Raw genomic sequence first — 27,500 nt, forward strand, 5'->3', positions numbered from 1 at the left:
TGCGTGTATGTGTTTAGGATGGCTCCTGAGGTCGTGATGTGTGAGACCACGAAGGACGCTCCATACGATTACAAAGCGGACATCTGGTCTTTGGGAATAACGCTGATTGAGCTTGCTCAGATCGAACCTCCGCACCATGAACTCAACCCCATGAGAGTCCTCCTGAAAATCGCCAAGTCCGAGCCTCCGACTCTGGACCAGCCATCTAAATGGTGAGACGCAGACATATGCCGAGGTCACGTGTGAAGCCAGTTCAGTGACCCACATGTGCAGTCAGTGGTGCTTAATAAGATCTGAGACTGAGCACCTCCTTGAGCACGCCCATTATTCTCACCAGTGTACACAAAGCTCTGCCTCCAAAACCTATAACGGTTCATTATGTAGTTAGGGACTGTCATGACATCACTTTCAAGTGCACTCTGACTTAACTGCTTGAAAGCAGAGTTATAATTCGAAGTAAAGAGGGGTTGGGGCGTGGCTATAAGATGACTGACAGGTGGCCCATGTAAAAGTGAACAAGCATTCCGGACCATGATGCAGTAATGAAAAGAGAGAGCGCTTCCTTCCTCTGGGATTAATTACATTACATATCTCCATGTGGAAAACTAATTCCACCTGAACAGGGGCTTAGTCACCAACACTAACACTGATACGGATGCTGTTTTTATTTGTTTTTCTTTCTTTCTCACATTTAGGGTGTACAGTGCAAATTCACAGTAAACACACGCTATTCTGTCTTCACTGGATGTACTCTATAGTTTTAAAAGCTTCAATGTGACATTAACAAGAAACGGAAGGAAAAATGTTTTATGTGAGGAAGAGCGAGTCGCAGAGTAATACACATCTGTGCTCTCTCTCTCGCTCTGGGTCTGTTGTTCATCACACGGGACCCTTGTAAAGAAGATCTTACTTCACTGTGTGTGTGTGTGTGTGTGTGTGTGTGTGTGTGTGTGTGTGTGTGTGTGTGTGTGTGTGTGTGTGTGAGTGAGGTCCTATAAAGATAGTACAAATCAATTATCTAAAAAAACCAAAAAGAAAGATGTGGTTTAGAGCACTGAGGTTTCAGCATTTCCCCCTTTTTGGTTTGTGTAATTCTTCCCTTCTCTTTCTGTTTTGTATTTTCTTGCTTCACTTTTTCTTTCTTTCTCTGTACTTTATCTCTCTTTCTTTCTTTCTTTCTCTCACTTCTTTCTCTTTTTCTTTCTTTCTTTTTCTTTCTCTTTTTTGCTTTCTTTCTCTTTTTCTTTTTTGTACTTTCTCGCTTCTTTCTTTCTTTCTCTCGTCTCTTCTTTCTTTTTCTTTCTCTCTGTTTCTTTCTTTCTATTTTGTTCTTTCTCGCTTCTTTTTCTTTCTTTCTTAGTTTTTTGTACTTTCTCTCTTTTTTTTCTTTCTCTCTCTTTTTCTTTCTTTCTCTTTCTTTCTTACTTTCTTTTATTAACCACACAGGCTAATGGATATAAATGGATATTTATAATAAAAATAATCTGTGCTCCTGTAATGGTGCCTGTGCTATGACTCTTTATTGCCTACTGTATGATCCAAATCATTCTATTTGTGCGTGCGCGCGTGCGTGCGTGCGTGTGTGTGTGTGTGTTGAAGGTCGACCGACTTCAAGGATTTCCTGAAAAGAGCACTGGATAAGAATCCCGAGTCGCGCCCGTCGGCCTCCCAGCTCCTCCAGGTGAGTGAGATTGCGTGTTGTGTTACTCCCTTTGCACAGGTATGGTATTAAACACACACTCACACAGCGCTGAATAAGGGGGTAAAACAGAGTGTGAATGTGTTTGATATGCTCGAGTCCCAGCCTCCAGTTTGAGTTCAGTTAAAGTGGGCGTCATCACTTCCTGTTTAGGTTTGGAGGATGGAAGGAATGACGGTCATTTGCATATTTTCTTTCTTTCTGAGGAGAGAAAGAAGAAAGGAAACACTTCAGCTGGGTTCTACTCTGTTCTCTGTCAGGAAGATCTTTCAGCGGTTTTATTATTTTCCTATAACATGCACCCCAGTGTTTTATTCCTCTTACACCACACCAACCTAGAAATGTTTATTTATTAAAGAACACGTCATACTTTTATTTTTTTATCCATTTAGTTACGTTTAGTGTTCTGTGAACAGGTTAGTTCCTGTTGTCACTTACATTATAGCAGCTATAAATTTAGTTACAGCTTTACCACTGACTGTTACAAAGCACTGAAACTGGAGACTCCTTCCATCAATGTTAAATAGTAGAGATATTTAAATATTATTGAGTTTTTTTTTAACTCTGAGTGGGAATATTAATTACAGCTAAACACAGGTTTCAGTAGTGTTCAGTTTCAGAGGCGAGTGTATGTAGCTGCTGAATGTGAAGCAGACTGTGTGTGTATGAAGGTAGAGTGTTAACAGGACTGTGTGTGATGATGGGATGCCGCGGTCAGGTACAGGCTAACAGATGGTAAATGTCTGCACTCGTGTGTGTGTGTGTGTGTGTGTGTGTGTGTGTGTGTGTATAAAAGTGAAGGCTTCACGTCAGTCTTTTGTTGTGGTTGTCGCCGTGTTCCAGATGTTAACACACATGAGCTCGGATAGTTTGCAGCATCAGTCAGTAACAAACAAAGCAGAGTTAGCAGCTCATCTGTTTGATTTCTTTCTTTCTTTTTTTCTTTCTTTCTTTCTCAATCAATCTATTTATTTGCTTATTTATTTGGCATTCTGTTTCTCTTTATATCTTTATCTCTGTTATACTCTCACTCCCTTTTTATGTTTCTGCCTTTCTTTTTTCTTTCTTTCTCTCTTGCTCACTCTTTCTTTCTTTTCTCTCTCTTGCTTACTGTCGTTCTTTCTTTTTTTTCTTTCTTTCTTTGTCTCTTGCTTGCCCACCTTTATTTATTTGTGTCTGTCTCTTTATTTCTTTCTCTCTCACTCACTTTCTTTCTTTCTTTTTCTCTCTTTTGCTCACTTTGTGTCTTTCTTTCTTTCTCAATTTATCTATTTATTTACTTATTTATTTGGCATTCTGTTTCTCTTTTTCTTTCTCTCTGTTATACTCTCACTCCCTTTTTATGTCTTTCTTTCTTTTCTTTCTTGCTCACTTTGTGTCTCTTTCTCTCTCTCGCTCACTTTGTGTCTTTCTTTCTCTGTCTCTCTTGTGCTCACTTTATTTGTTTGTGTCTTTCTCTCTCTCTCTCTCTCTCTCTCTCTTTCTTTGCAGTGTGAAAACAAAACGTACCTGAAGCATTAATTTGACTTGGACTCTGTGAACACTCTTCTGATGCGTGCCATATTCTCCTGATAAACTGGTGACCATAAACCTCAGTTAGTTGTTAGCAACATTAGTGTGATGGAGAACTGAAGTAGTGTTGATTTGAAAGTAGGTCATGAAGCAGCGACTCAGAACGAGCTTTTCCTCTGTGTGTATTTCAGAAAGCAGTAGAAGGCTAACAGGAAGTGATCATGTGGTTTCCTCTAGACACGAAAACACCATCCATTAAACCCGTTACCTCACGCAGAGGTCCGAACAGGTTCTGTTCACGGATTACAGACCTTTATCTGGAACTGATTATTTATTTGTGTGTTGCAATTTGTTTGTCTGGCTTTGTTATTTTTTTATTATATTGTGCGATTTTATTTTATTCACTATGCAGCACTTCAGTTAACTTTAAGCAGTTTGTTTAAATTCGCTTTATAAATAAATCTTACTTCATGTTTGTGGTTCAAATAGAAACTCTAGTAAATGTCTTATAAGACAGTCTGAGGATAAACTCGTACCGTCATTTGATCTCCTGTATGTTATTGTCCCCGGTTTGTGTGATCAGTGTAAGTGGAGTGAGTGGAGACGTGAATTGAAGATGTTTGAGCTGCAGCGAGGGTTCCTGTGGTTCCTGTGGGTCTCATTATGTTCCTCTCTCACTCTCACATGCGCTTCACCTTCACCAGCTGGACTCATTCAATTAGCCCGCGTGCAGAGGGGATGAATAATGGATGAACATTATTTTTCCTCTCTCCGCTACACTTCTGCTTTCACAGCTCTTTGTGTGTGTGTGTGTGTGTGTGACTCTGCTTCATACCTGTGTACCAACCGAGCATTGTTTTTCATCACACCCTGTATTCTGCTGACCTGAGCTGATTTCACTGTGTGTGTTCTGGACAATTAGGAGATAAAAGGGCTCATGACGTCCTCAGAGGCTCCGCCCACATGCTGTCGCCAGTGTTTGTTTACTACTAATCACACTAATGCTAACCGATCTAGCCAGACAACTATGACTTTTGTTATAGTGCAGTTTTGGCAGTAGTCTCTTTCTAGACATCTCAAAATAAGAGTTTGTGATTTCGGATGTTAGTCAGACTGTTGAACAGGGTGACACTAGCCAATCACATGCATCCTTTAGCTCATGTATACTGATTATGGAAGTTTGAAATTGTGTGATGGCTGCAGTCACTTATCTCTGGTTGTGATCTGGCCAAGAACTGATAAGGAATTATCTAAGACTAGGAACTGGTTAAGACCTGTCCATTAACTGGTTAAGACCAGGCAAAAAATTAGGCTAGGAACTGGCTGAGACCCGTCTAAGACTAGCCTAGGAAATGGTTAGGAACTGTCTAGGACATGGATAGGAAATGGTTAGGATCTGTCTAAACTGGTTAAGACCATTCAGAAATAAGGCTAGGATCTGGCTATGACCTTGATAGAAACAAGATAAGACCTTCTTGCTACGACCTGGTTAGGACCTAGCGAGTACATGGCTAAGACCTAGCTGAGACCTGGCATTTGGGACGAGGCCAACCTGTGTAGGCTGTGGTTTGGTACCCAGACTGTGTTCCTGATGTAAACCCTGTCCTCTTTCTGTCTTCTTTCTGTCACTTTGTGTCTCAGCACCCCTTCGTGAGCTCAGTGAAGACGAATCGTCCTCTGATGGAGCTGGTGGCTGAAGCCAAAGCTGAAGTGATGGAGGAGATGGAAGAGGACAGCAATGAGGAAGCGGACGAGGAAGAGAATCATGACATCACAGCTGTAAGTGCTTCTCTTTTCCTGTTTCTCCCTCACTCATTCACTCCCATCCCTCACTCACTCCCCTCCCTCACTCACTCCCCTCCCTCCACTCCCTCCTCTCATTCACTAACTCACTCCCCTCCCTCACTCACTCCCCTCATTCCCCTCACTCACTCATTCCCCTCACTCACTCACCTCCCTCACTCACTCAGAGTTTCTGTTCCATTTGGACTAGTAGGGAGCACAGAATTCCCAAAACAAGAGTGCTGACTCGTGACTTTGGCCCTAGACCAAAACGTGTGGCTCAGAGGTCTGTGTTCCAAATTTACTCACAGGAGCTGAACCGATTAAAAAAAGACATCTGGATGGAATCTGGATCAAAAGCTGATGTCCAAAAGTCTACATTCCAAATTCACTAATCTTCCCGGGTGTGCTGCGTCAGCTCGGGTCAAAGGTCAGCCTTGGGGGGGTGGGGGGGACAGGATCAAAAATAGATGACCTTGATGTCTTCATGGCTCCAAGGATCCAATTGTCTGTACGAGATCTCTCAGACCTACAGGACTCATGAGTTCTGATTACTACGAGGTCTTTATAGGAGTCAGATTTTCCAATGGGGTCAAAGGGCTGAGTTTCAAATCAGTGGTCCGGGGGTTAAAACCTCCGAGCAACACGTCTTGGGGCGATTGGGCAGAAGGGCTGCATTTCAAATAAACTATTTAAGAGCCAGAATGCCAAGAAAAAAAGTCGTCTTGGGTTGTGCGAGTATCAGAGGTCTGTGATTATGGCTGTGTGATTTAACGGAAATATCACATTGCAATACTCAGACATTTCTACAATTCAGGATATAAAGGTTTGTTAATAAACTGCCAGCAGAACAGGAACATTTAAAAAACAAACAAAAAAACAAACAAACAAAAAAACTGTTCAAGGCTAAATCTGAGGAAGACTAGAAAAATCAATTATTTAAAAATATTGATTAAAAAATACACAAAAAATTAACAAGAAGGATTCAGTATGAAATATTACCATAAGATCAGCTGCTTTTAATTAAAGTTTATAAAACTATTCAGTTTTTTATTTTTATTTTTTTTTAAAGATATCACTATACTGGCGATATCTCAGAGAAGTGTATTGTGATCTATCTATCTATCAAGATACTGATGTTGTATCATATCACCCAGCTCTGTCAGTGGTCCAAGTCAACATGCATGATTTTAAACACAAATTAATGAGTAAAATTAACTCCTGCTATTTTAAACATTAATAAGTGTGTCATAGTCAGCTGTTGGGAGCCTGAAGTGCTGAATAAGACCTGGTTAAGTCGAGGTCAAAGGTTGGATTAGGAATTGTTCCTACTTAACTGATGAATTGAGTCAGCACGCTATATCAAACAGGAACACTGAGCCATTTGAAGATAAATTTGGAGATGTATGAAAATAAAGTGGAAAAAAGCCAACAGACCACACACACATCAGTCTCTCTTGCTCGCTCTCTCTCTCTCTCTCTCTCTCTCTCTCTCTCTCTCTCTCTCTCTCTCATATTGTGTAACACTTCCTTTAACCTATTCTGGTTGAATTGGTGCTCGGCTCGTCCCACCCAACTCGGCGTCTCTGTATAAAGCGCTATTTTAAATCTCCTTGCCATTTCACTCTGAGAACCTTGAATAAAAACAATTATGTACACATACGCACACACACAATAACACAATGCCAGCACTTTAGATGTCTTGCTTCTGAAATTAAGCTTTTAATAATTAGTTTACAAAAATAATGGAAATAGAAAAGGCCGTTCTTTAATTTTAGTTTCAGTTTTAATTAAAAACAGGACAGACAAAGAGACAAATCAAGTTTTGTGAGTTTTTAAAAAAATATTTTTAACCTGATCTGTTAAATATAAATGATATAAATAAATCAATAAATAAACAGAATGATTGGATTAAGCTTGAGTTTGTTTTTTGTCATTAGAGGTGCTGAAGTTCTTTAAAAACAAAACCAACAAAAACCCCGACGTTGTTGGCTCAGATTGTATACGATAATAATCTCTGTTAATGACTTCAAAAGACACAAATCTTGATACAACACTTGATGTGTGGTTTATTTTATTTTGGAACACTCCATTTTTCACAATCAATCAAACTCTGATGAGACCAAATTCCGAAGTCCGAATACACACAACACACTGCTTGGAGTTTTTAAATTTGTCGTCGGCTTGTTTACAGGCAGGTACACGTGTGTGTGCGCGTGCAGTTCGTGTGTCGATAAGAAGTATCTTTTTGATGTGAAGGTTTGGACGTGTTCGTGGGTGTTGAGTGAAAGACATGGGTGTTTAGGTTTCGACGGAATGTTTCGCATTCCAGCTTTAATTGCTGTTTAAATCTAATAAAGCGCTTTATAAACATTGTGTTGTTTTGATTACGTACATAAAGTATTTATGCACATCCTTATTCTACTGCTGAGCAGTTATTCTCATTGATGGAATGAGGAAGTTTTCACTTCTAGATTTAGGTCACGTTTAATTTGTAGCCTTCATAGCTGAAATATTTTCTCTCCTTCCTCCAGCCTCCGGGGAAAGATCCCTCAGAAACGAGTCAGACTAGTTTAGAAGGCGACCACACGCCTCTCCCGGAGAGTCCCATCGACGCCGAGCCGCTGAAACTGGAGAAGAAGCTCTCCAACCAGGACCGGGACAAACCTTCCAGCTCGGATTCGGGGATCGAGGATGGAAAAAGCACACCAACGTCGGAGGAGGAAGGAAAAGGGGCGGAGCCTCTGGAATACGAGTGCGAGTCGCCGTCGTCGCCGGTCCCCATCCTCAAAATAGCGGAGCCGGAAGAGCACGAGGAGCAAGAGGGCAGAGCCAAGGATGAGAGCGAGACATCGAGTCTCCCCCTGGTGGTGCGGAGCGGAAGTACGTATGGAAAGCCTGAACAGGAAGCTGACGTTCTGCCTCACGCTCACGGGAAGTTGAACAAACGTTGCTCGGACTCGGGGAGTCAGGCTTCTGAGAATCTCGACATCAGCCTGGGCTCCACGGGGAATAGAGACAGCATCTCTGGCACTGCACGGGTAAGAGTGTGTGTGTTTAGATACAAAAAATAGTTTCGGACATATTTCTGTATTTAATTTTATAGGTTGTCACTTTCGTGCAAATGATTGAAAGTTCTTGGATGACACATCCTGTACTAGTCTTGTGTTCGTCCAATTAAATATCTCTAGAACGTATAAACCCTGCCCCCGGGGGTGTGTCTTGCTCTCCAGTAGTAGCAATAAACATGATCGGTGTGTTTTTGGCCACGGGTCTTCATGCACACTGTTGCCTTTAATGGGTGGAGTTTGTTAATTTGGAAGAGGGCGGAGGAGGGTTTAATTATCAATGCTGGAATGTCACTACCTACCTCAGAATGATGGACCGTTCTGATTTTATATACTGGTCTTTATATCATCGTATAGGATTAAAGTCGTCCTGGTTAATTAAAGAGGACAGGTGAAAAGGACTGGTGAAGAGGACAGGTGTGGGTGGGTGAAGGTTCTGAGAAATACTTACGTGAGCTAATCTACCGTGAGGTTGGTTTAGATTGGGTGGGGGCGTGGCGTAACCTGAACGTTATTGGCTGTTCAGGCACTTCAGCACACAGTCACGCTGACTTCCCGTTTCAGACGTCAAAGAAACTGAATCGAATCAGGACACTCGAGCTGTTTTGTCTGGACTTTAATACTTCCTTATTTGAATTAACATAATGCTGTTTAAACGTGAGAATTGTGTTAAAATTGTTAAAGCAGATTGTGGTGAGTGTGTATGTTCATCTCAGGGGTAATTATAACACACAGTACAGGAGATGTAGCAGTGATGGAGTGTGGGTAGAGGTTCAGACTTCGGGGCTCCAACAGTACAGTAGAGCTACTGAGTCGAGGTGTTTGCTCTGGAAATGACCAAACAGAGGAGATGGGGTGTGCGTGTGCGTGCTGCAGTGCCTCACACACACCGAATCTTTTTCACCAAGTACACAATGTACAAGGAATTTCTCCTGGTGAAAACACATCAGCATAAATTCTACTAAAGTTCCACCCGGCAGTGTTTATATCTACGGTGTTTATATACTATTGCATTACTACTGCACTACTGTCAGAGCTGCTATTATAGAAAACTAATCAACACCTGCAGACCCAATCACAGTCCAGAACTCAGCAGTGCCGTGGTGTAAATTAAATGGATCAGGAAGTTTTGGGTCTCACTCTCTCTCGGTGTGTCTCTGTCTCTCTCACTCTCTCTCTCACCCTCTCTCTCTCGTTGTCACCTCAGTGCTGGAAGCTACGAGTCTGTAGAAGCAGCTGAATAAACACACAACACACTGCTGTTTAAATAAAGGAACTGTAAGCAAACAGAGAGGACAGACTGAGTATGGACGGACGGACAGAAAGACAGACAGAGAGGACGGATGGACAGAGAGGACAGAAAAATACAGGGGAAGGGAAAAGGGATTTTACATGGAATAAATCCTTCTGTAATATTGTATGCAACAGTTATGTCAATACAGAGACAATAGAGACTGTGTATATGTGTGTGTTTGAGAGAGATACTGATGCACTCAAGTACTGAAGAGTACTCTGGAAAGTATGAGTGTATTCCCAGTGACCTGCTCTGCTTAATGAATAGAGTTCTAGTTCAGAAACACTCACTCTCTCTCTCTCTCTCTCTCTCTCACACACACACACACTCTCTCACACACACACACACACACACACACACTGACTATGAACACACAGAAGGCACCGGCTTTAACACAATAAGGCATTTGGGAGAAATGGATTTGTGGGGAAAAAAGTAAAGGACCGAGAGAGAGAGACAGTGAAATGTAGAGAGAGAGAAAGAAGTGTGTGTGCGCACATGCATATGTTAAACACTGCATAATAAGTCACCTATTTATTACACCTCTTCTATTTTACGTGAAGTGACAAACATTTAAACGGATTCAGTCGCCATGGTGACCAGGAAGTTCATATTCAGTATTGGAGAATGAACTCTGGTTTACAAACTTTCTCTGCTTATTTTTGCTGTATTTAAAGTGTGTGTGTGTGTGTGTGTGTGTGTGTGTGTGTGTGTGTGTGTGTGTGTGTGTAGGATGCTCTGTTTTACAGACGCACTCTGAAGCGCACTCGTAAGTATGTGGTGGACGGTGTGGAGGTGAGCGTCACCACATCCAAGATCATCGGAGAAGATGAGAAGAAGGACGAGGAGATGAGATTCCTCAGGTACACAAACACACACAGACACACACACTTTGTTTTTTGTTTCTTTTTCCCCCTCGTTTTCTTTTCACTATCCTTCTCCTCTCTTTTGTTCTTCTGTTGTTTACCTATATCTTCTCATGTTTTTACCCTTTTCTTCTCTTTCCCCTCTCCCCCACACTCTTCTTCCCTTTCCTGTGTTCTTCTTTCTTCATCTCTTTCCTCATATTTTATCTTCTCCTTTGTTTCCCTCCTTTTCCTCTCCTCTCTTCTACTTTGTGCTTTCTACTTTTTTTTCTTCTACTTTGTGCTTCACTTCTTTCTTCTTTCCTTTCATCCTCTGCGTTTCCTTCCCCTCCGTTTTCCCCCTCTCCTCTTCAACGCTCTTTTCTCTTCTCCTCTCGTCAGAGAGCTCTGAGTAAATAATCTATTTTCGGCATCTTGTTTGACTTCCCGTCCTCTCACATTAAAGCACAGGGGAGAGAGAGGGAGAGGGAGGGAAATATTGGCACCTTTATAAAAAAAAAAAAAAAAAAGATGCCTTTTATAAAATATATCACACTAATTAAAATGTAATGCATACGTTAAAAAATATTATTACATATGTTTTTTTCTTCAAATGTTTGGCAAAATTATCGACACCCTTGATATTAAATAAATGATATATTTATACACTATTAAAAATAAATGCTAATTGTTATCCAATGAGGGAAAAAATGCATATTTTAATGAGAATCCAGAAACGATAAATCTGAATTATTTATAAATAACTCGCAGGAGAGAGACAGTTTTGTTTACATGCTCTGGTTGTTTACCTGCTCCAGTTATTCCACTCTTCAGTTCATTTAGAAAAACTGGAGAAAAAAAAGACATGAAAATAAAATTAGAAGTAAAGTTTTAAAGTCCAATCGTGTCGTTTAAAATAAAATTTCAGCTTTAAAAAAACAAATGGATAGATATGTAGATGATCAGTTTTATATTGTTATTGCTAACAACAACAAAAATGTTCATACAAACTTTTTCCCTTTCAGTCTTATAGACTTTACTGCCATCTAGTGGTGACAGTCATAACCTCTTCTTCTCTTCTCTTCTGCTCTCTCTTCTATTCCCTTCTCTTATTTTCTTCTCTTCTGCATCTTTTTTCTTCATTTTCTTCTCTTCTCATTTTCTCTTCTTTTTCTTCCCTTCTCTTCATCTCTTCTCTTTTTGTCTTTTCTCTTCTCTTCATCTCTTTATTTTCTTCATTTCTCTTCACCTTCTTTTTCCTTCCTTTCTTGTCTTTTCCCACCTTTTTCTTATTCATTTATGTTCTGTTTGTTTCTCTTCTTTTGTTTCTTTCATCTTCTCTTTTGCTTCCTTTCCTTCTATTTTTTTATCTCTTTGCTTCTTTTTCTTCTCATCTCTTCTTTTCTTCTGTTCTTTATTTTTCTTTTCTTTCCATTTCTTTTATTTTTGTTTCCTTTCTTATTTCTCTTTTTAATCCTTCTGACATTTGCATTTTTCTCATCTTTTTGTTCCCACTTTTCTCATTTTATGGCGTTCTTCTCTTCTTTTCTCTCCTATTATCTTTTCCTTCCTCTTCTCACTTCACCTTTCCTTTTCTTCTCTTCTCATTTTTTTCTCTCCACTCTTTTTATTTCTTCCTTTTGCCCTGTGTGTGAATCAGTGTGAGTTTATTCTTGTGAACTTTTTTTGGAGAGTTCTGTAGGAGAAATTCGCTCTCAACAGCAGCTCGGATTGACAGAGGAGCGATGCATCGTGTGTGTATGTGACAGCGAAGTGAACGCGTGCCGTCACGTCTCGAACAATAACCATAACAAAATAATCAGAATTTCTGCAGCCTACACTGAGCAGAATACTAAGGAGCCGTCAGTCAGCGTATTACTGTTCTGAGATTTAGTGTGTGTGTGTGTGTGTGTGTGTGTGTGTGTGTGTGTGTGTGTGTGTGTGTGTATAGGCGACAGGAGCTGAGAGAGCTGCGTCTGATCCAGAAGGAGGAACATCGTGCTCTGTCTGTCCTAAACTCTAAACTGGAGACTCAGAGAGAGCTCATGCAGAGACGCTTCGACCAGGAGATGAACGTGAGAAAACACACACACTACATTCATTTACCAATTGCATGAATGAGCATGTTGTACAGGTGTTCCTAATAAAGTGGCCGGACACACACAAACCATCAATTATTAGGTGTGAAACACCTTACATTAGAGATGGTTCTGATCCAGTATTCTGTATCAGTACCGGCTCAGCATCCACGGAACAAACCTGATCCGATTCTGTAACCAATCGTGTCTGATCTGTCACAGAGTTACTTACACAGCAACATAACTTTATATTTATATTACTTATTTATACACGACATGAATAATAAAGGAAAATAGAATAAGAGAGTGAGAGAAGGAGTAAATAAGCAAGTGAAGAAAAGAAAAATTGAATGGGGGAAAAAAAGAATAGAAGCAGAGAGAATAGAATGAGAAAAGAAAAACAGTCAGTAAGAAGGAAAGAAAGCAAGATACAAAGAAAGAAGAAGAGAAAGAACGGAGTAACTAGAGGAAAGGGCTAAGAAAAGAAACAAACAAACAAATGGTAAGTAATAAGCAGGACAGAAAGAACAAAAGACACAAAAAGAAAAGAGAGAAAGTGACAAATTAAGATTTTTTTAAAATAAAAAAAGTTTGTGTGTGTATGTGGTGGTCTGCTCTTGCAGGCAAAGAAGAAGTTCTTCGACACAGAGCTAGAGAACCTGGAGAAGCAGCAGAAGCAGACGATAGAGAAGATGGAGCTGGAGCACGCCGTGGGTCTGCGCGAGGAGAGCAAACGAATTCGGGCGGAGCAGGAGCGAGCGCTACACCGATTCCAGGAGCAGATGAAACAGCGTAAGAAGGAGGTGAGACACCGATGAACACAAGAACCATGGGCCTGCTTAGAACCCACTCTGGGGCTGAAGCTGGGAACTGTGAGCTGTGCTGATTGGGGGTGGAGCTGTAGAAAAAGTGATGAACGTTGGTGATGTTCTGACCTGTCTGTGGTGACGTTCTGACGTGTCTGTGGTGACGTTCTGACCTGTCTGTTCTGACGTGTCTGTGTTGTTCCAGGTGAAACATGAAGTGGAGAAGTTGCCGAGGAACCAGAGGAAGGAGAGTTTAAAGAGCCGCATGAATGAATTCCAGCAGACAAAAAGTTTTGAGGTGTGTGAAAGAGCATAAAAGATGCAGGCAAGATAAAAAAAAAAATAAAAAAAAATTGGCAAGAAAATAAAAAAAAATGAGGAAAGAAGAAAGAAAGGAATAACAAAAAAAAATTATAGAAAGGTATATGCAAGATAAGAAAGAACCGAATAACCATAGAAGGAAATAAAGAAAGATTTAAGCAAAACAAAAGAGAAAGAAGGGAATGAGCAAGAAAGAACATAAGAATGAAATAAAGAATGAAGCAAGAGAAGGAATAACAAAATAAAAAGAAATAAAAGTTTTCTATTAATGTGCTTTTAACAGTTTTATTGATGTATAATAAATATCACAGAAAATTAGAATAAACTCTTTATAACTCACTAAAGGTGTTTTAATTAATTTATCAGTAGTGATTAGTTATTCAATCACTACTGTCAGAGCTGCTGTTACAGAGAATGATTGTTGTGTGTGTGTGTGTTAGGAGGAAAAGTTCAAAGATGATCAGCGTAATTATCTGGACTCGACTTTAAAAAGCATCACCACTCGGAACAAGATGGAGATCGCTGAAACAGAGCGCCTCTGTCTCGACAAGAAACAGAGACTGATCAGAGGTGTGCATCTCACACACACACAAAATGGATAGAAAGAAATAACATATTCTTACGTTTCTGTTTATATATTTGTTACTACACAAACCTGAGACCTGAAGAAAAGAAAGAAAGAACAAGGAACCAGTGGAAAACGTTTTTAAAGATCCACATCAATGCATTCCAACTGACGAAAGCAGGAAGAATGAAAAAAATTGAAAAGGAAGGAATGAATGAATGATATAAAGGAAGGTATTAAAAAGAAAAAAGAAGGGAAGGAAGGAAAGAAAAAAGGAAAGATGGAATGAAAGAGATAAAAAGCAAGGAAGGAATGAACATAGAAAGTAATAAAAGGGGAAAAGGAATTAAATAGAGGAAAATGAAATAGAGGTAAGAAAGATGAAGTAGGAAAGGAAGAAAGAAGGGAAGAAAAGCAAGTGAGAAAGAAAGGAAAGAGGAGGAAGTGAATACACAAAGAATAATGAATAATATATAAAGGAAAGAAATCAAACCCAATGAGACTTTACATGCTGCTACACAAACCTTAGACCTAGAAATAAAGCAGAGTTATTTAATAATGTTAAACAGTTTGTTGTGTTGTGTGATGTTTAGAGAAGGAAGGAGCGATCTGGGAACTGGAGGAGAAAAACCTGCATGAGAGGTGGCAGCTCCTCAAACAGCAGCTGAAGGAACAGTACTTCCTGCAGAGACACCAACTACTGAAGAAACACGAGAAGGTCTCGGCTTTACTCACACACACACACACACACACACACACACACACACACACACACACACACACACATTCTCTCACTTTTTCTGCACTTTTTTTAAAAGTCTTATTAACTTAAAAGAGAAGCAGGTGAGGGAACAACTGTTTATAGCTGCTATAATGTACGTGAGAACTTGATTGTAAACATTAAATGTAACTAAATGTACAAAAAGTACAGCCTTTAATAAAAATAACCTTTTAATCGTCGTCACATTTTTGTGGTGTAAGAGGAATGAAACTTGCTGTTATAGGAAAATAATCATCTTCAGGGTGAGACCTCAGTACTTTATTATTGTGTGTGTGTAGGAACAAGAGCATATGAACTGTTATAACCAGCGTATGATTGAGCTTCTTAAAGTGCGGCAGCAGCAGGAGAGGAACAGGCTGCCGAAGATCCAGCGGAATGAAGGGAAAACTCGCATGGCCATGTTTAAGAAGAGTCTGCGCATTAATTCCTCAGGCAGCGCCGCAGAAGACCGCGAGAGGGTCAAGCAGGTCAGAGTCACGTTTACGCCTCCTTACAATCCCGATTCCGTTCTCCTCCATGTTTAATTATTTTTATGCTGCTTCTTCAAGTTGTGTACAGTCCACATGAAGTGTGGTATGGTTTGTCCATAATGTTGACAGTGGTGTGTGTGTGTAGTTTGCCAGGCAGGAGGAGAAGAGGCAGAAGGCGGAGCGACTGCACCAGCAACAAAAACACGATAACCAGATGAGAGAGATGATTGGGCAGTGTGACGGGAACCTCCGAGAACTCCAACAACTACAGGTGCATACAGCAACCCGTCTCACCCTCTCTCTGTCTCACTCTGTCTCTCACCCGCTACCTGTCTCACTCACCCGCTGTCTGTCTGTCTCTCCTATATTCTGTCTTTATCATTCTTGCACATTCTCTATCTGTCTCTCTCTTTGTGTCTGTTCTCTCTCTCATTGTCTTCCTGTCTCTTACTTTCTTACATTCTCTCTCTCTCTCTCATGTCTATGAATAGGACATTCTCCCTCCTTTTTCTTCATCTCTCTCTCCTTCCCTTGCTCTGTCGGTCTGTCTCTCTCCCTCTCTCAATTCGGTTCAGAGTACTTTGTTGGCATGATTTACATACAATATTGCTAAAGCATCAATATTGATAGAGAATTTTTTTTTTAATTTTGTATTGACTTATTTTTGTAATTATTTAAATTTTTTATTCTTTAATTATTGTTTTTTCCTCTCTCACAAACACAATGTGTTTCACGTAATTTATTATCCACTCTTTTCTTGAATATTCCAACAGCATGACACAATGGCTTCATCAGACAAGCTCCTCCCAAACATTTCCATTCAGTTGTTCATTACGTCCACGTTAACCTAGCGCCACGGACGAGTAACGTAAAGCAGAAACGTTCACGCTGGATTCACCGCAGTGTTTGTGCAGCTCTTGTATTCATCACCTCTGTTGAACTTCTTTCTTCAGAACGAGAAATGTCACCTGCTGGTGGAAAACGAGACTCAGAGGCTGAAAGTGCTGGACGAGCATCACAATCAGCTGCTGAAGGATTGGAGAGCGCAGCTGCATCCCCGCAAAAAGGTTCTGGATTTAATCTCTGCTACATCATCTGTTATCTTTAATCTCCAACATAGAACATAAACAGATCCTCAGCGGTGGTCCATTAGGCGATAGGAGGAGAATAAATCATTTGGCCGTCACTGTTTAGGCCTAAATAAATTTTTTTTTCTTTTTTTTCCCTTCTTTTTTGTGTTCCTAGTGTACATGTCTATAGTTTGCTTAGTGTACATCAAAGTTTCATGAATTTAATATTATTTCCTTTTATTTATAGTACTTTCTTCACACAGGATAATGTATTTAGTTTGTTGTTTTTGTTTACTAAACTGCTAACCTTGTTGTGTTCAGGCTCTGGAGGACGAGCTGAACCAGAAGAAATACGAGCAGGAGATTTTCTTCCGGATGAGCGAGGACTCCGAGTGTGTGAACCCCAGCTCTCCCAATAGATACACCAAATTCCTGCCGTACACAGACTCCTCCACCACTTAGGACTCCGCTACTGGCCATGATCAGCCAATCACGAGCCTTGTGCTCCTCTATAGCCCTGCCCCCTAGTCCAGGTAGATTATTTGCTCGTACAGGGTTTGTACATGCTTACCTTTTTTTTCTTTTCCATGTGGTATTATTAAAACCTGAATTGTTTTATTTTTTATTAAATAATGTTGAATAAAGAGTTATGTATTCCTGATGGGTCTTAAAACTGAAAATAAATATAAAGAGTCATATATATATATATATATATATATATATATTTTAAAAATCTTTTTTTGAACGGCTAAACATAAGTACATTTAAACGCAAAAAGCGTTAAATCCACTTTAACTGTATTTTCACACCAAAGCCAGTAATCAGGCATTATTATTATTGGTCATATTTTATTTATCAGCCTCTCTTTGAAATATTTTTTTTCTAAAAAACAAATCAAATATTTTGTTTTGCCAAATATAAAATGTACAGGAAAAAAAGATTAAAAGCTTATTTTTTTCTATTCTATAATCTTCAAAAAATATTTTATTATACAAGTATAAAAAACAAATACTCAAGACACTTTAATGTTTTACTTTCTAACAGCGTCAGCAGTGTGTGTGTTCTGTAAGTGTTCAGTTTGTCAGATGTTTTAGGTTTAGGTGAGGTAAACTGGTACTTTTTTTTTTTTTTTTTTTGTTTCTAGCCTAAAAATGTGAGTCCCAGAATTACTGTAAAGCACAACACTGGATGTTAACTGACTACAGCATAAAAAAAGTAATTAAATGTGTAACATGTATTAAAGAGGATTGTTGCTGTCTAGGGGGAAAACCTTCAAAAAGTGTGTGTATATGTATATATAAAAAAAAAATTGGCATTGATGTGTAGTTTATTGTTTAGCGCAAAAAAAAAAACACCTATTTACTTAAAGGTTAAATTAGTATTAATGAATTATTTTTGGGCTCATCTGTGATTATTTTAACATTGGTATATTTGGTTTAAAATAAAGTTCACCCTAACTTTGAAGGTTCTTATCCAGCAGCAATATAAAAATATTATTATTAATTTGTTTACTGACTCTGTAAGCACTGCCACTTACCTTAAAGTGCAATACATTTTTCCTGATGCAATATCTGCTACCAATTATTCCTTTATTATTAATTGTATTTTTTAAGTGGGGCAGAAAATCAGCTAGGAAAGTACAGCTAGGCCTTATCTTTTCAATTCATCTCTGGAGTTGCAATCAATTTATTTTAACCAAAGGAGGGTGTAAACGGCTCCTCTGTGTAAAAAGGAGCCCTCGCTGTACAGGAATCTAATAAAGTCTACTTTATCATTCATTCCCTTTTATTCCCACTTTTCCTTGTACAGGTGAGTAATTATTTACAGAGAATTTACACACTGAACCAATTTGAAATGTATGTTTAGGTTTTATTAGAAACAAAAGAAATTGCACGTGACATGGAAAAATAAAATAAACACAGCGTACAGATTACAGAAATATGTCCATTCTGCAAAGTCACCCAGATTCATCACCATGTGAAAGTTTTCCTTTTTCTTTCAAAACTCACTCACTTGCAATATTTCCACCCTGTTAAAGCACGCTTCGTTTATGCCTGCACCGTCACAGTTCGCTCTTCTCCCCTGGATTATAAGACATGTTTCCTCACCAAATTCTGTCTTCTTACATGTGTTGCCAGTTTTTGTTTGTTTTTTTAAGCCACGTCTATTTAATAACCTGTCGCAGCCGTTTCCAGATGTTCTGCATGACCAATATTCCTTTCGCTTGGTTCCGACTCAAATAATTCTAAAAAGTGAACAAAAAAAACTTTAAACAAGATTCTTGTTGAAAATGCCAACAGTAGCAAACAAACGCTGTAAATTAGGACTGTTTATAGATTTCATCTTTGGTCAAATATGAAATCTATAAGTATTAAAATATATTTGAATATTAAGTCATAGACTTCCTCACACTCTTCAAAATAAAGTGCTAGAAAAGATTCTGCAGTTTAATAAAAGTTGTTAAAGAATCATGTATGGAAATTAAAGATTCTTCAAGGGCATCACTCTATAGCAAACCTTTTCTGGCACTTTTGTATATACTTTTTTTTTGAGTAATGAAAGTATATTAGGAGGTTGTTTTTATTTATTTTAAATTAGTTATATTGTTTTTTTTTAAAGCAGTGAGAACAAAAAAATCTAATTAAGCTGCAGAAATGAAATAATTAGATCCGTAGCGATTCCTGACCCGTATTCATCTGTTTTTTTGTAAATGCGATTTTCACAGTTGCACTGGTAGGTAGTTGGTAAAATAATGTTAGTCACTAAGTTCGCTTGTTTCATCTGGAAACGCCAGGTCTCTTGATTTAACACTGTTGGAATGTACCATTTGTGTACATATAAGGGGGTGTTCCTGATAAACTGGCAACTCACATTAACATACCAGGCATTTTCGTTATAGCGGCAACTGCCGTTAAAACATTTCACTCGCTCTCACTTACATCTGGTTACGAGTTTGGAGATTTCCAACACAATTTTTATGTTTTCGTTGTAAAAATTCTTTTTTTAAAAATGAACAATTAAAATGTATGATGTACATCACACAATAAAATAACACCCTCTTCAAAACTCTTCATCAAACGTCACACACTCCCACAAGATCGTTCCACTGTTTACATTAGGAAAATACTAGTATTAAACCAAAACAACAAACAACTTGAACCGTTAATACTGTTACTTCATACTAAGGCGTGACTCTGAGCATCGTCATACTTCTTAAATGCCACCTTTCTCGCGTGATAAATGTAACAAGATCTACAAAAAAAAGAAAATACAACATAAAAACGAAAGTAGCGTCACTCATTTAAAAAGTATACTTGAAACCAGTCAAGCATGCACATGTTAAACACTAAAATTATCATAAAATACTGAATGTAAGCACCATTGTCAGTAATGCAACACTGCTGAACATAACTGAGGATGTTTTTTCGAAATCCGTCTTGTTTTTTTCTTTTTCTTTAGTTTCACGTCGTTCTGTTCTCAGTGCCACAGTAAATCTGAAATCTCTGAACTTCACCTCTTGAAGTAAAAAAATTAGGGATGCATCGCTAATATTGTTTCCCCTCACACGGCGTATGAATACGTGTTTATTGATACTCGCTGATACTGAAATGAGTTATTAATTAATCAATCAGGGACTTTAGGGAAGATTTTATTTGGCTGTGTTTGTATGGGTTCTAGTGTTAAACTCCTCCGTTATCGATGCATCCCTATCAAAAAGTGCAAGTTGAAGCATCGCAGCAAAATCACCCAGGCGTGGTGTGAAAACGGGTAAATACGCAAAAACAAAACAACATTAAAAACAGTGTTTTTGGATTTCAAACACTTTTTTTCATTTTTTTAATAAAGTTTTTCTGCATTGTCATAACATGGAAGCACAAGGCTAATTTCCCCCTGTAAGAAGTGAACGTTAATGTCTGACTACGTTTATAATCCGTGATTCTGTACGATCGCTACACTATATTTGCTTTACACAGAGACGTTTTTGCTAAGGTATAGAAGCTCGGAGAACTCTGCTTTTAATATTGTTAATATTATAATATTGAGGCACAATAGAGAGCAAGAAGGCTGCAGAAAGTCATTTATACGTATATTGCTAGTCTGTTTATAGCGCTAAAGATCAATATAAATATAAAAATAATACGAGTTTGGTTAGCATGCATAGAAAAATAATAATAATAATAATAAGGGGTTAGCAGTGAGACACGTTTGTTGCTTTCTCCCAAAGAAGTGTCTCATCAAAAAAGAAAAATAAGAATTCCACCCGACGTCCCTGAAAAAAGGGACAGTAAAAAACACAACGCAAGCACAAAAGAACGGAATGTAACGAGACTTCGATTGTAAAGGTACCCATAAATAACACAGACTAATTAAATACAAATGAAGAGAGATAAAGTTAAAAGGGGGGTGCTATCTGACAGGTACCTAGTGTTTCTTGGTTAAGTAATTGGAAGGGATCCAGCCCTCAGCCATTAAACCATCGCTTATGTTTTTGCAAAACCACCAACCCGTGCTGTTCCTCTCGAGCACCTCGAAGACGGCGCCTTCTTTAAACCCCGGAGTTTGATCGTCTCCTTGAAAGTCCGCTACGGCTAAGAAAAGCTCTTCTTTAGCCGGATCTTTGATCAGAGGAGGAAGTTTGTCTCTCGGCGGCTGCGGTTTATCGGTTTTAACGAGCGGTTTCGGAGGCACCGGGACTTTCGCCTTTGGTGATTCTTCCTTCTCTTTGTCTTTGGAAGCCGGCGGGGTAGCGGCTTTCGGTTTCGGAGGCGGCGGTCGGGCTTGAGAGGCGTGGGCAGGCTTGTTCTCCGGGACGTCCTTCAGAGGAGCTTTGAGCTCTGGGGAACTTGGCTTGGTTTCCAGCTCTAAAGTTTTCTTCGGTGGTGGAGGTCGTCTCGGAGCAGAGCTGGGCCTCTGAGGTGGTTCTCTAGGACCAGGCGTTTGCCCTTTAGGGATTTCTACAGAATCGTGGCCGTTTTGTTGTTTGGGCGGACATTTTGGTTCACCGTTGTTTGAGGAAGTGCCGTTCTGCTGGCTGGAGTCTGTGTCGGGAAGTTTAGACGGCCGTAACTTGCTCCTCAAGTTGGTGATATCGAGCTCGCTCTTGCTCGGCGGTTCTGGTTTAGCGGCCGGTGGAGGTTTCGGTCTAACGACCGGTTTTGGTTTCATGAAAGGCACGGGACTGACGGATTCCACTTTCTCTTCTTGGCTTTCGGATTTGGGCTTCGGTGGCTGCTTGGGCACCGGCTTCAAGTTGAACTTCTTCACTTCCTTGGCGGAAACCTTGTGGCCACATTCCAACCCCATCTCGTTCTTCAAGTGCATAGGCTTGTTCTTTTCGTCCTTCTTTGGTTCTGGAGGCTTTTCGGATTTGAACGGAGCCGGTTTGGGAGAAACCAGGGGCACAATGACTCCAGGAGCCGGCGGTTTGGGAGGAAGCGGTTTGGAAACGTCTGATTTAAGCTTCTCCTCTAACTCCAGGCTCTTGTTGATGGACTCCCTCCGGGGGGGAAGGGCTGGTTTTTCCTCAGCGGGAGGTAAAGAAGGCGCTGGTGGCAGCGGACCGGAGAAAGGCAAGTTGTTCTTGGCGGCGTTGGACTTCCAGTCTCTCAGTTTGGGACGAGTGGCAAAGTCGGCAGTGGTAGACGGCTCGTCCGGGAGAGGTTTGGACCAGTTATCGTCTGAGCCGGGATTGCTAACGGAACCATCCTCCAGCTTCAGCTGTGCCATTTCTCCAGGCAGAGGGGCTAGAAAATTGGGCCTGGAAGCACTGCTGGTCTTCTTGTATTTATCCAAGAAGGTGACAGGAGCCCAACCTTCTTTATCATCAATCTGAATGTACCACCAGCCACTCGAGTTCTTCTCAATGACCTGGAAAACAAGGATAAACATCCGTGCTGGTGAATTTACTACCAATTTATAGAGCTGAGAGAAACGGTGAAGATGAAACGACCAGGACTGATTAGAATGAGAGACAGAGAAAAAAATAGGAACGAGACTGTAAAAGAAAGAGTAAAGGAGAGAGAGAATGTAAAACAGAGAAAGACTGAAAGAATGTTAAAAAAAGGTTTTATCTACTTTTCAGTCTAATTAATTAATCTGACAGATTGAAACAAGTAGGAGTCCTACTCTTTAAGGTAAGTGTCAGGAAATCAAGAGTTCCTGATGTTTTTCTTTCCATCTCACCTCGACTTTAACTCCGGCCTGGAAGCTGATTCCATCAGGAATGGTAGTCTGAAAGTCAGCGATGGTGTAGTACTCCTCCTCCACCTGCGGGGGCACCGGCGGCTTTGGCAGGTTCGACCCACGGGGCTAAAGTACAAACAGGTCAGAAAACTCGGTTAGTGGAAACTGCGATTTTAAATGTGAGATTTACCACTTTTCCATTAATCAGATCTCTCACTCCATCGTTCTTACTATTGAAAGATCTCGGCGTGGTGGGGGCCTCTGACGAACATCTGCTTCTGCAAGATTATAAAAACACTTACTTTTATCAATATTAATAAAAAAAAGATAAAAGCAGAAATTAAATAACTATTTTCCAACTTCATATTTAATGGAATTTGACTCTTGTCAAAGCTACAATAAATAAATAGTTTAATAAAGATCAGAATCAGATCAAAAGCAAATTTTTTTATGGCACAGTAAAAGACTTAAAGTGTGTAAAGGCTTTACGTATAGAAATTAAAAAAAAAAAATAAATGATCTATTTAGTTTAAGATTTGTCACAGCACACTGTGACAAAAAGAAAAAATTTTTTTTTGAAGAAGTGAAGGTACTTTTCTTGTCGTTAAAGGGACTGAATCTCTCTCTCTGGTTCTCTTTATTCTCCTTGTTGTTGTTTTGTTGTTTACACGCTCCGTCTAAATCGTTAGCGCTCGAGTGCGACGACATTTTTTGGCTCAAAACGTCTGACTTTTTCAGATATGACGCCGGAGCCCAGCCTTCTTTCCCCTGATACCTACAGACACAGTCATTAAAAAAAGACAACAGGCAATACTTTTAATGTTTAAATTAAAATAGAATTTTTTTACCTTTCTTTTAAAATAAGTCAAAAACACTTAAATATTAAATCTTTAAGTATTAAGTTAAAATACTGAATATTGTAAGTAAAATTCTTAGTCATTAAAACGATGCACGCATTAAAAAAAGTTAAACATTCAAATAATGTGGTTAGATTCATGTATAACACTTTTGCACATTTAAAATCAACTTTAAAACACAAATTAAAAGAATCTAATGATTTAGTGCTGATTGTTTGATTAAAACACAAAGTGCAGTCTCTTATTTTCTTGAAGAAACTGTAACTGATGATTCTGAAACTTTTACAAACTATAAATTAATAAAAAATAAGTTTTTTCTTTTTTTTAAACCTGATCTTCCACCAGCCTTCCAGATTTTTCTCCATCACCTCCACCGTCATTCCCTTCTCCAGATCGATTTCATCCTGATCGCGAGCTGTGTACGGATAAATCACCGCGTACTTCTCTTCTGGGGGGGGGGGGGGGGGAGAGAACGCAACAAAATTTCTTCTTAGTTTCGCTCTTTATAAAAACACAGCATTCGGAGGGTCATGTGATAAACAAACAAATATAAGATCACGGCAGCAAGCACTCAGGTTTATCTCAGAAACATCTCCATCACGTCCAAAGTAGCATTACTGCTGTATTTTAATCTGGATTGTGATTGGGTCAGGAGGTGTTGATTAATTCTCTATAACAGCAGCTCTGACAGTAACGCAGCTGCAAATCACAGCTTTATATTAACATTAAACGCGTTAATTCTGATACGTTATCGTTTCTATAGTAACAGCTCATTCACAGGGACGTGTACTGCGAATGCTCCACGTAAACGATTTTGTGAGGAGATGTTTATTTACAATTATGGAAGGAGTCTCCAGTGTCAGAGGTAAAGCTGTAACTTTAAAATTTCCGACATCGAGTGTGTGAGAGAGAGAGAATGTTTATAGCTGCTATAATGCAAGTGAGAACATTGCCTGTAACTATAAATGGATAAAAAGTATGTTGTTTTTTAGAACTAAATCAATTGATAAATTGTTGTGGTGGAAGAGGAATAAAACACTCTCAGGATGTGCTGTTAGAAGAAAATAAAGTAACAGTAACTCCGCCTCCCCATCACTCAGTAATTTACTGTAAATATTTTACTCTGTATTTTTTTTTTTGTACAAGGGAGAAAACAAAAACAACTGAACTGGAGAAATCATGCAGCATCCAGTGGAATAATATAATATATTTTTAAAAAAACACACGTCACGCTGATGTACCTTCGTGCATCATGCAGCCGGAACAAGGGGGGAGTGAGTAAATAAATAAATAAATAAATAAGGATGATTGATGGGAGGAGAAGAAGAGACGGATTTTCTCTCCACCTTGCCTGAAACTCAGGCCGAACAGATCGCCTAAAGTGCGGCGACGACCCCCGAGCCTCGGCAGTGACCAGAACCTCCGGCACACTCCAGCAGCGGGGGAATCAAACACACACGAGAATCAAGAACATGTAAAGTTTGTATTTCATGAGGTCGGTGATGTCAGTTCATCGTGCCGTTCGAACTGAAATCGCTCCAGGACGCTTTTACGCCATTTTACACCTCCACTATAACACAGCGGGTTTATTTATTTATTTTAAAAGCAGATGTTCTTGTTGTAATACAGATGAAATTTAATGATGTCATCATGATGATGAAAGATGTCATCGCGCACTTTTCTGAAATGTCTCGGGTATCGTTTTTATTTTTGATGATAACTTTAGCACAAACTCGACCTAGATCCGATCAGATGTAAACGTTTCTGTACAGAATTATTTATTTCATCAATTTTCCCTTCTTTCGGTTTTTGTTAAATAAAGGAATCAGAAAATGTCCGTTTTTTTAATCCTTTAAATGAATCACCGAGGATTTGCTGGCAGTTTGTGAGTAAAGCTATGGCACGATTCATATCGTATCGAGTATCGCAGAAATGTCCAAGTATCGTGATAAAGATATTCACATCATCGTCCCAGACCTCCGTTTCTAACATTTATATCTGATTTACACGACATTCTCTTTAATACAGATTTTACAGTAATCTCTCTCACACGCACTTGCGCACACACTCGCACTTTCTCAGTACCTTCTTCTGCAGGAAGAGTGAAATCATCAGGATCATCCTGAGCCTCCAGGCAGGTGGCAGGAACCCAACCCTGAGCATCCTCCGAACTCACAAACCACCAACCTGCAACACACACACACACACACGTTACACATACTTCTACAGCACATTTAATGATCTAATCACACTGCATGACTAACAACCTCCCCCAAATCTTTTTTTATTCAATCAAAATTTTTTAAATCAAGATATAGATTTTTTCCCCCCTCAAAATTAGGATTAAACATAAATAAATAAATAAAAATCAAGAAGTGTAAGGGGGTTGCGGTAAGGGGGACCATGGTGTAAGAGGGTTACAGTAAGGGAGAATGACATGTCCACCGGGGAAATTAGCCGCATTTCTCACCATAATAAATTTAGTTTTAGGTTCGATATTCTCTGGATATTCGCTTCCCCTGTTCTTGTTCTATAGAGGCGACGGTCTTACACAGATCTACACCACCATTAGTTTTAACATTCAATTATTATTATTATTATTAGAGCTGCATATTTACACCTGAGAATGTTCTGACCCAGTGTCACAGCGCAAGGTGCCTAAGGGACCGTCTGGTAATTCCACCCACTGAGTTAAAATGTGGACAGACCCGGTTCCTGACAGGTAAAGGTGTGCAGTCTGAAGCCGCCAAAAACGAATGAACATAACGTACACGGACCTTTGTTTACATTTTGTTTGGTTTTTTTTTTTTTTTTTATCTCCTCAAGATTGTGTGTAACGTTGTGAGCATCACCTGACTCGTTCTTCTCGATGACCTCCACCACCTGGCCGACACAGAGGCTGATCTCGGAGCTCTCCTGCTTCTCGTAGTCTGTAACGGCGACATACTGATCCAGGAGCAGTGGGTCTGTGGCGCTCGAGTCTCCTGTTGCCGGGAAACACGCGGAGATTAACGGAAACAGCGAACGAGTTTCTCTCCGGCGCTACGGACGCTAATGACCGGAGAGAAGCTGCAGCGAGCGAGATGTCGCTGTTAGACGTGACAAAGAAGCCGTTTAGTGAAAAAGATGAAACAGTAGACAGAAGGAAAGAAACCAACACCAAAAGCACCAACGTTACATTACACGAGCAGATCACCAACAGGATCATGAGATTAACCCCGAAAATTACAACCCCGGGGGGGGGGGGGTGTGAGTGCAGGGGTTTAGTTTTTATAATTAACTCCAGTGTGTAGTGCTCACACACTCCTCTGACCACGCCCACAATTATTATTATTATTATTATTAATTACTGAGGTTTCAGGAGCTAATGCACCACACACACACACCACAGCAGCACCCGGCCACAGCAACAGTGCTTTACTACCTCGCTTTAGGAAAGAAGCCGCTCTCTCCACAATGCCTGATAAGGATGAAAAAAAAGAAAAAATGATGAGAGTCAGAGCGAGGGGGTGCAGTCAGTGAGAGAGGGTGGAGTCAGTGAGAAAGGGGGTGGAGAAAGCAGCCAGTTCAAATAGAAAGGAAACACACTGATGATAAAACTCCGGAGTTATTAAACACGTGAGCCGACGCTCGCACTCTGATTGGTCTGTTTCAGAAAAATGAAACAGCTCACTTCCTGTCTGTAATTAAAACCTGTGATTCAGCCGAGTTCAGCTTCTCTTACATTGTGTGTGTGTGTGTGTGTGTGTGTGTGTGACAGAGAGAGAGAGAGAAAGAGATGTTAACAGTCCAGAAAAAAAACTATTTTTGTCTGCATGACGGTGCGTTCTACCCTGCGTATTTACTATCCACAGAAACCCCGCCCACATGTTTCACAAAACCAGGTGTGTGAATTCACACTGCAGGGAAATCGTTCACATAATCCCTTTATTCCTGTCCAAATTCAAATCTACTGCTTTCTTTCTTTTTTCCTCTCATTGTCTTCCTCTTTCTTTACACCATTTCTTCCTTCTCTCCTTATTTCAGCTTTCCTTCTGTGTCTCTCTCCCTCGCTCCGTGTCCTTTCCCCTAAAAAATTAGCTGTTTCTCTTCACTCAGCTTCTTTAACAGTAAATTAAGAAGCGTTGTGTTTACGTGTTTCCTGTATCACTGTAGTAACGTTTTACAAC

At 39.7% G+C, this 27,500-nt stretch overlaps 2 protein-coding genes across 4 annotated transcripts in view; one reads left to right on the forward strand and one right to left on the reverse strand.

Moving 5' to 3' along the window:
* Positions 1-16,952, forward strand: part of stk10 (serine/threonine kinase 10) — a 50,397-nt gene extending 33,445 nt beyond the window's left edge. Inside the window, exons 6-19 of the mRNA XM_053649603.1 lie at positions 18-212; positions 1,600-1,681; positions 4,853-4,990; positions 7,528-8,034; positions 10,088-10,218; positions 12,152-12,275; positions 12,902-13,081; positions 13,290-13,382; positions 13,846-13,975; positions 14,564-14,688; positions 15,030-15,218; positions 15,367-15,492; positions 16,175-16,288; positions 16,613-16,952. Coding sequence (XP_053505578.1) covers positions 18-212; positions 1,600-1,681; positions 4,853-4,990; positions 7,528-8,034; positions 10,088-10,218; positions 12,152-12,275; positions 12,902-13,081; positions 13,290-13,382; positions 13,846-13,975; positions 14,564-14,688; positions 15,030-15,218; positions 15,367-15,492; positions 16,175-16,288; positions 16,613-16,753 — 2,275 coding nt within the window. The 3' untranslated portion in view covers positions 16,754-16,952. The remainder of the gene's footprint in view (positions 1-17; positions 213-1,599; positions 1,682-4,852; positions 4,991-7,527; positions 8,035-10,087; positions 10,219-12,151; positions 12,276-12,901; positions 13,082-13,289; positions 13,383-13,845; positions 13,976-14,563; positions 14,689-15,029; positions 15,219-15,366; positions 15,493-16,174; positions 16,289-16,612) is intronic.
* Positions 16,953-18,139: 1,187 nt separating this feature from the next.
* The window catches only part of sh3pxd2b (SH3 and PX domains 2B), a 34,600-nt gene continuing 25,239 nt past the window's right edge, over positions 18,140-27,500 (reverse strand). Inside the window, exons 7-14 of one of the 3 annotated variants that reach the window (XM_053649605.1) lie at positions 26,756-26,791; positions 26,184-26,315; positions 25,417-25,518; positions 23,662-23,776; positions 23,068-23,249; positions 22,706-22,752; positions 22,475-22,600; positions 18,140-22,159 (exon numbers count right to left, since the gene is read on the reverse strand). In XM_053649605.1, coding sequence (XP_053505580.1) covers positions 20,714-22,159; positions 22,475-22,600; positions 22,706-22,752; positions 23,068-23,249; positions 23,662-23,776; positions 25,417-25,518; positions 26,184-26,315; positions 26,756-26,791 — 2,186 coding nt within the window. In that variant the 3' untranslated portion in view covers positions 18,140-20,713. Of the gene's footprint in view, positions 22,160-22,474; positions 22,601-22,705; positions 22,753-23,067; positions 23,250-23,661; positions 23,780-25,416; positions 25,519-26,183; positions 26,316-26,755; positions 26,792-27,500 lie in introns of all 3 variants that reach the window. The other 2 variants (XM_053649604.1, XM_053649606.1) reach the window with 2 other exon arrangements.

This window comes from Ictalurus furcatus, chromosome 18 (genome assembly GCF_023375685.1).
Source record: "Ictalurus furcatus strain D&B chromosome 18, Billie_1.0, whole genome shotgun sequence".
In the NCBI taxonomy this organism is placed as follows: domain Eukaryota; kingdom Metazoa; phylum Chordata; class Actinopteri; order Siluriformes; family Ictaluridae; genus Ictalurus; species Ictalurus furcatus.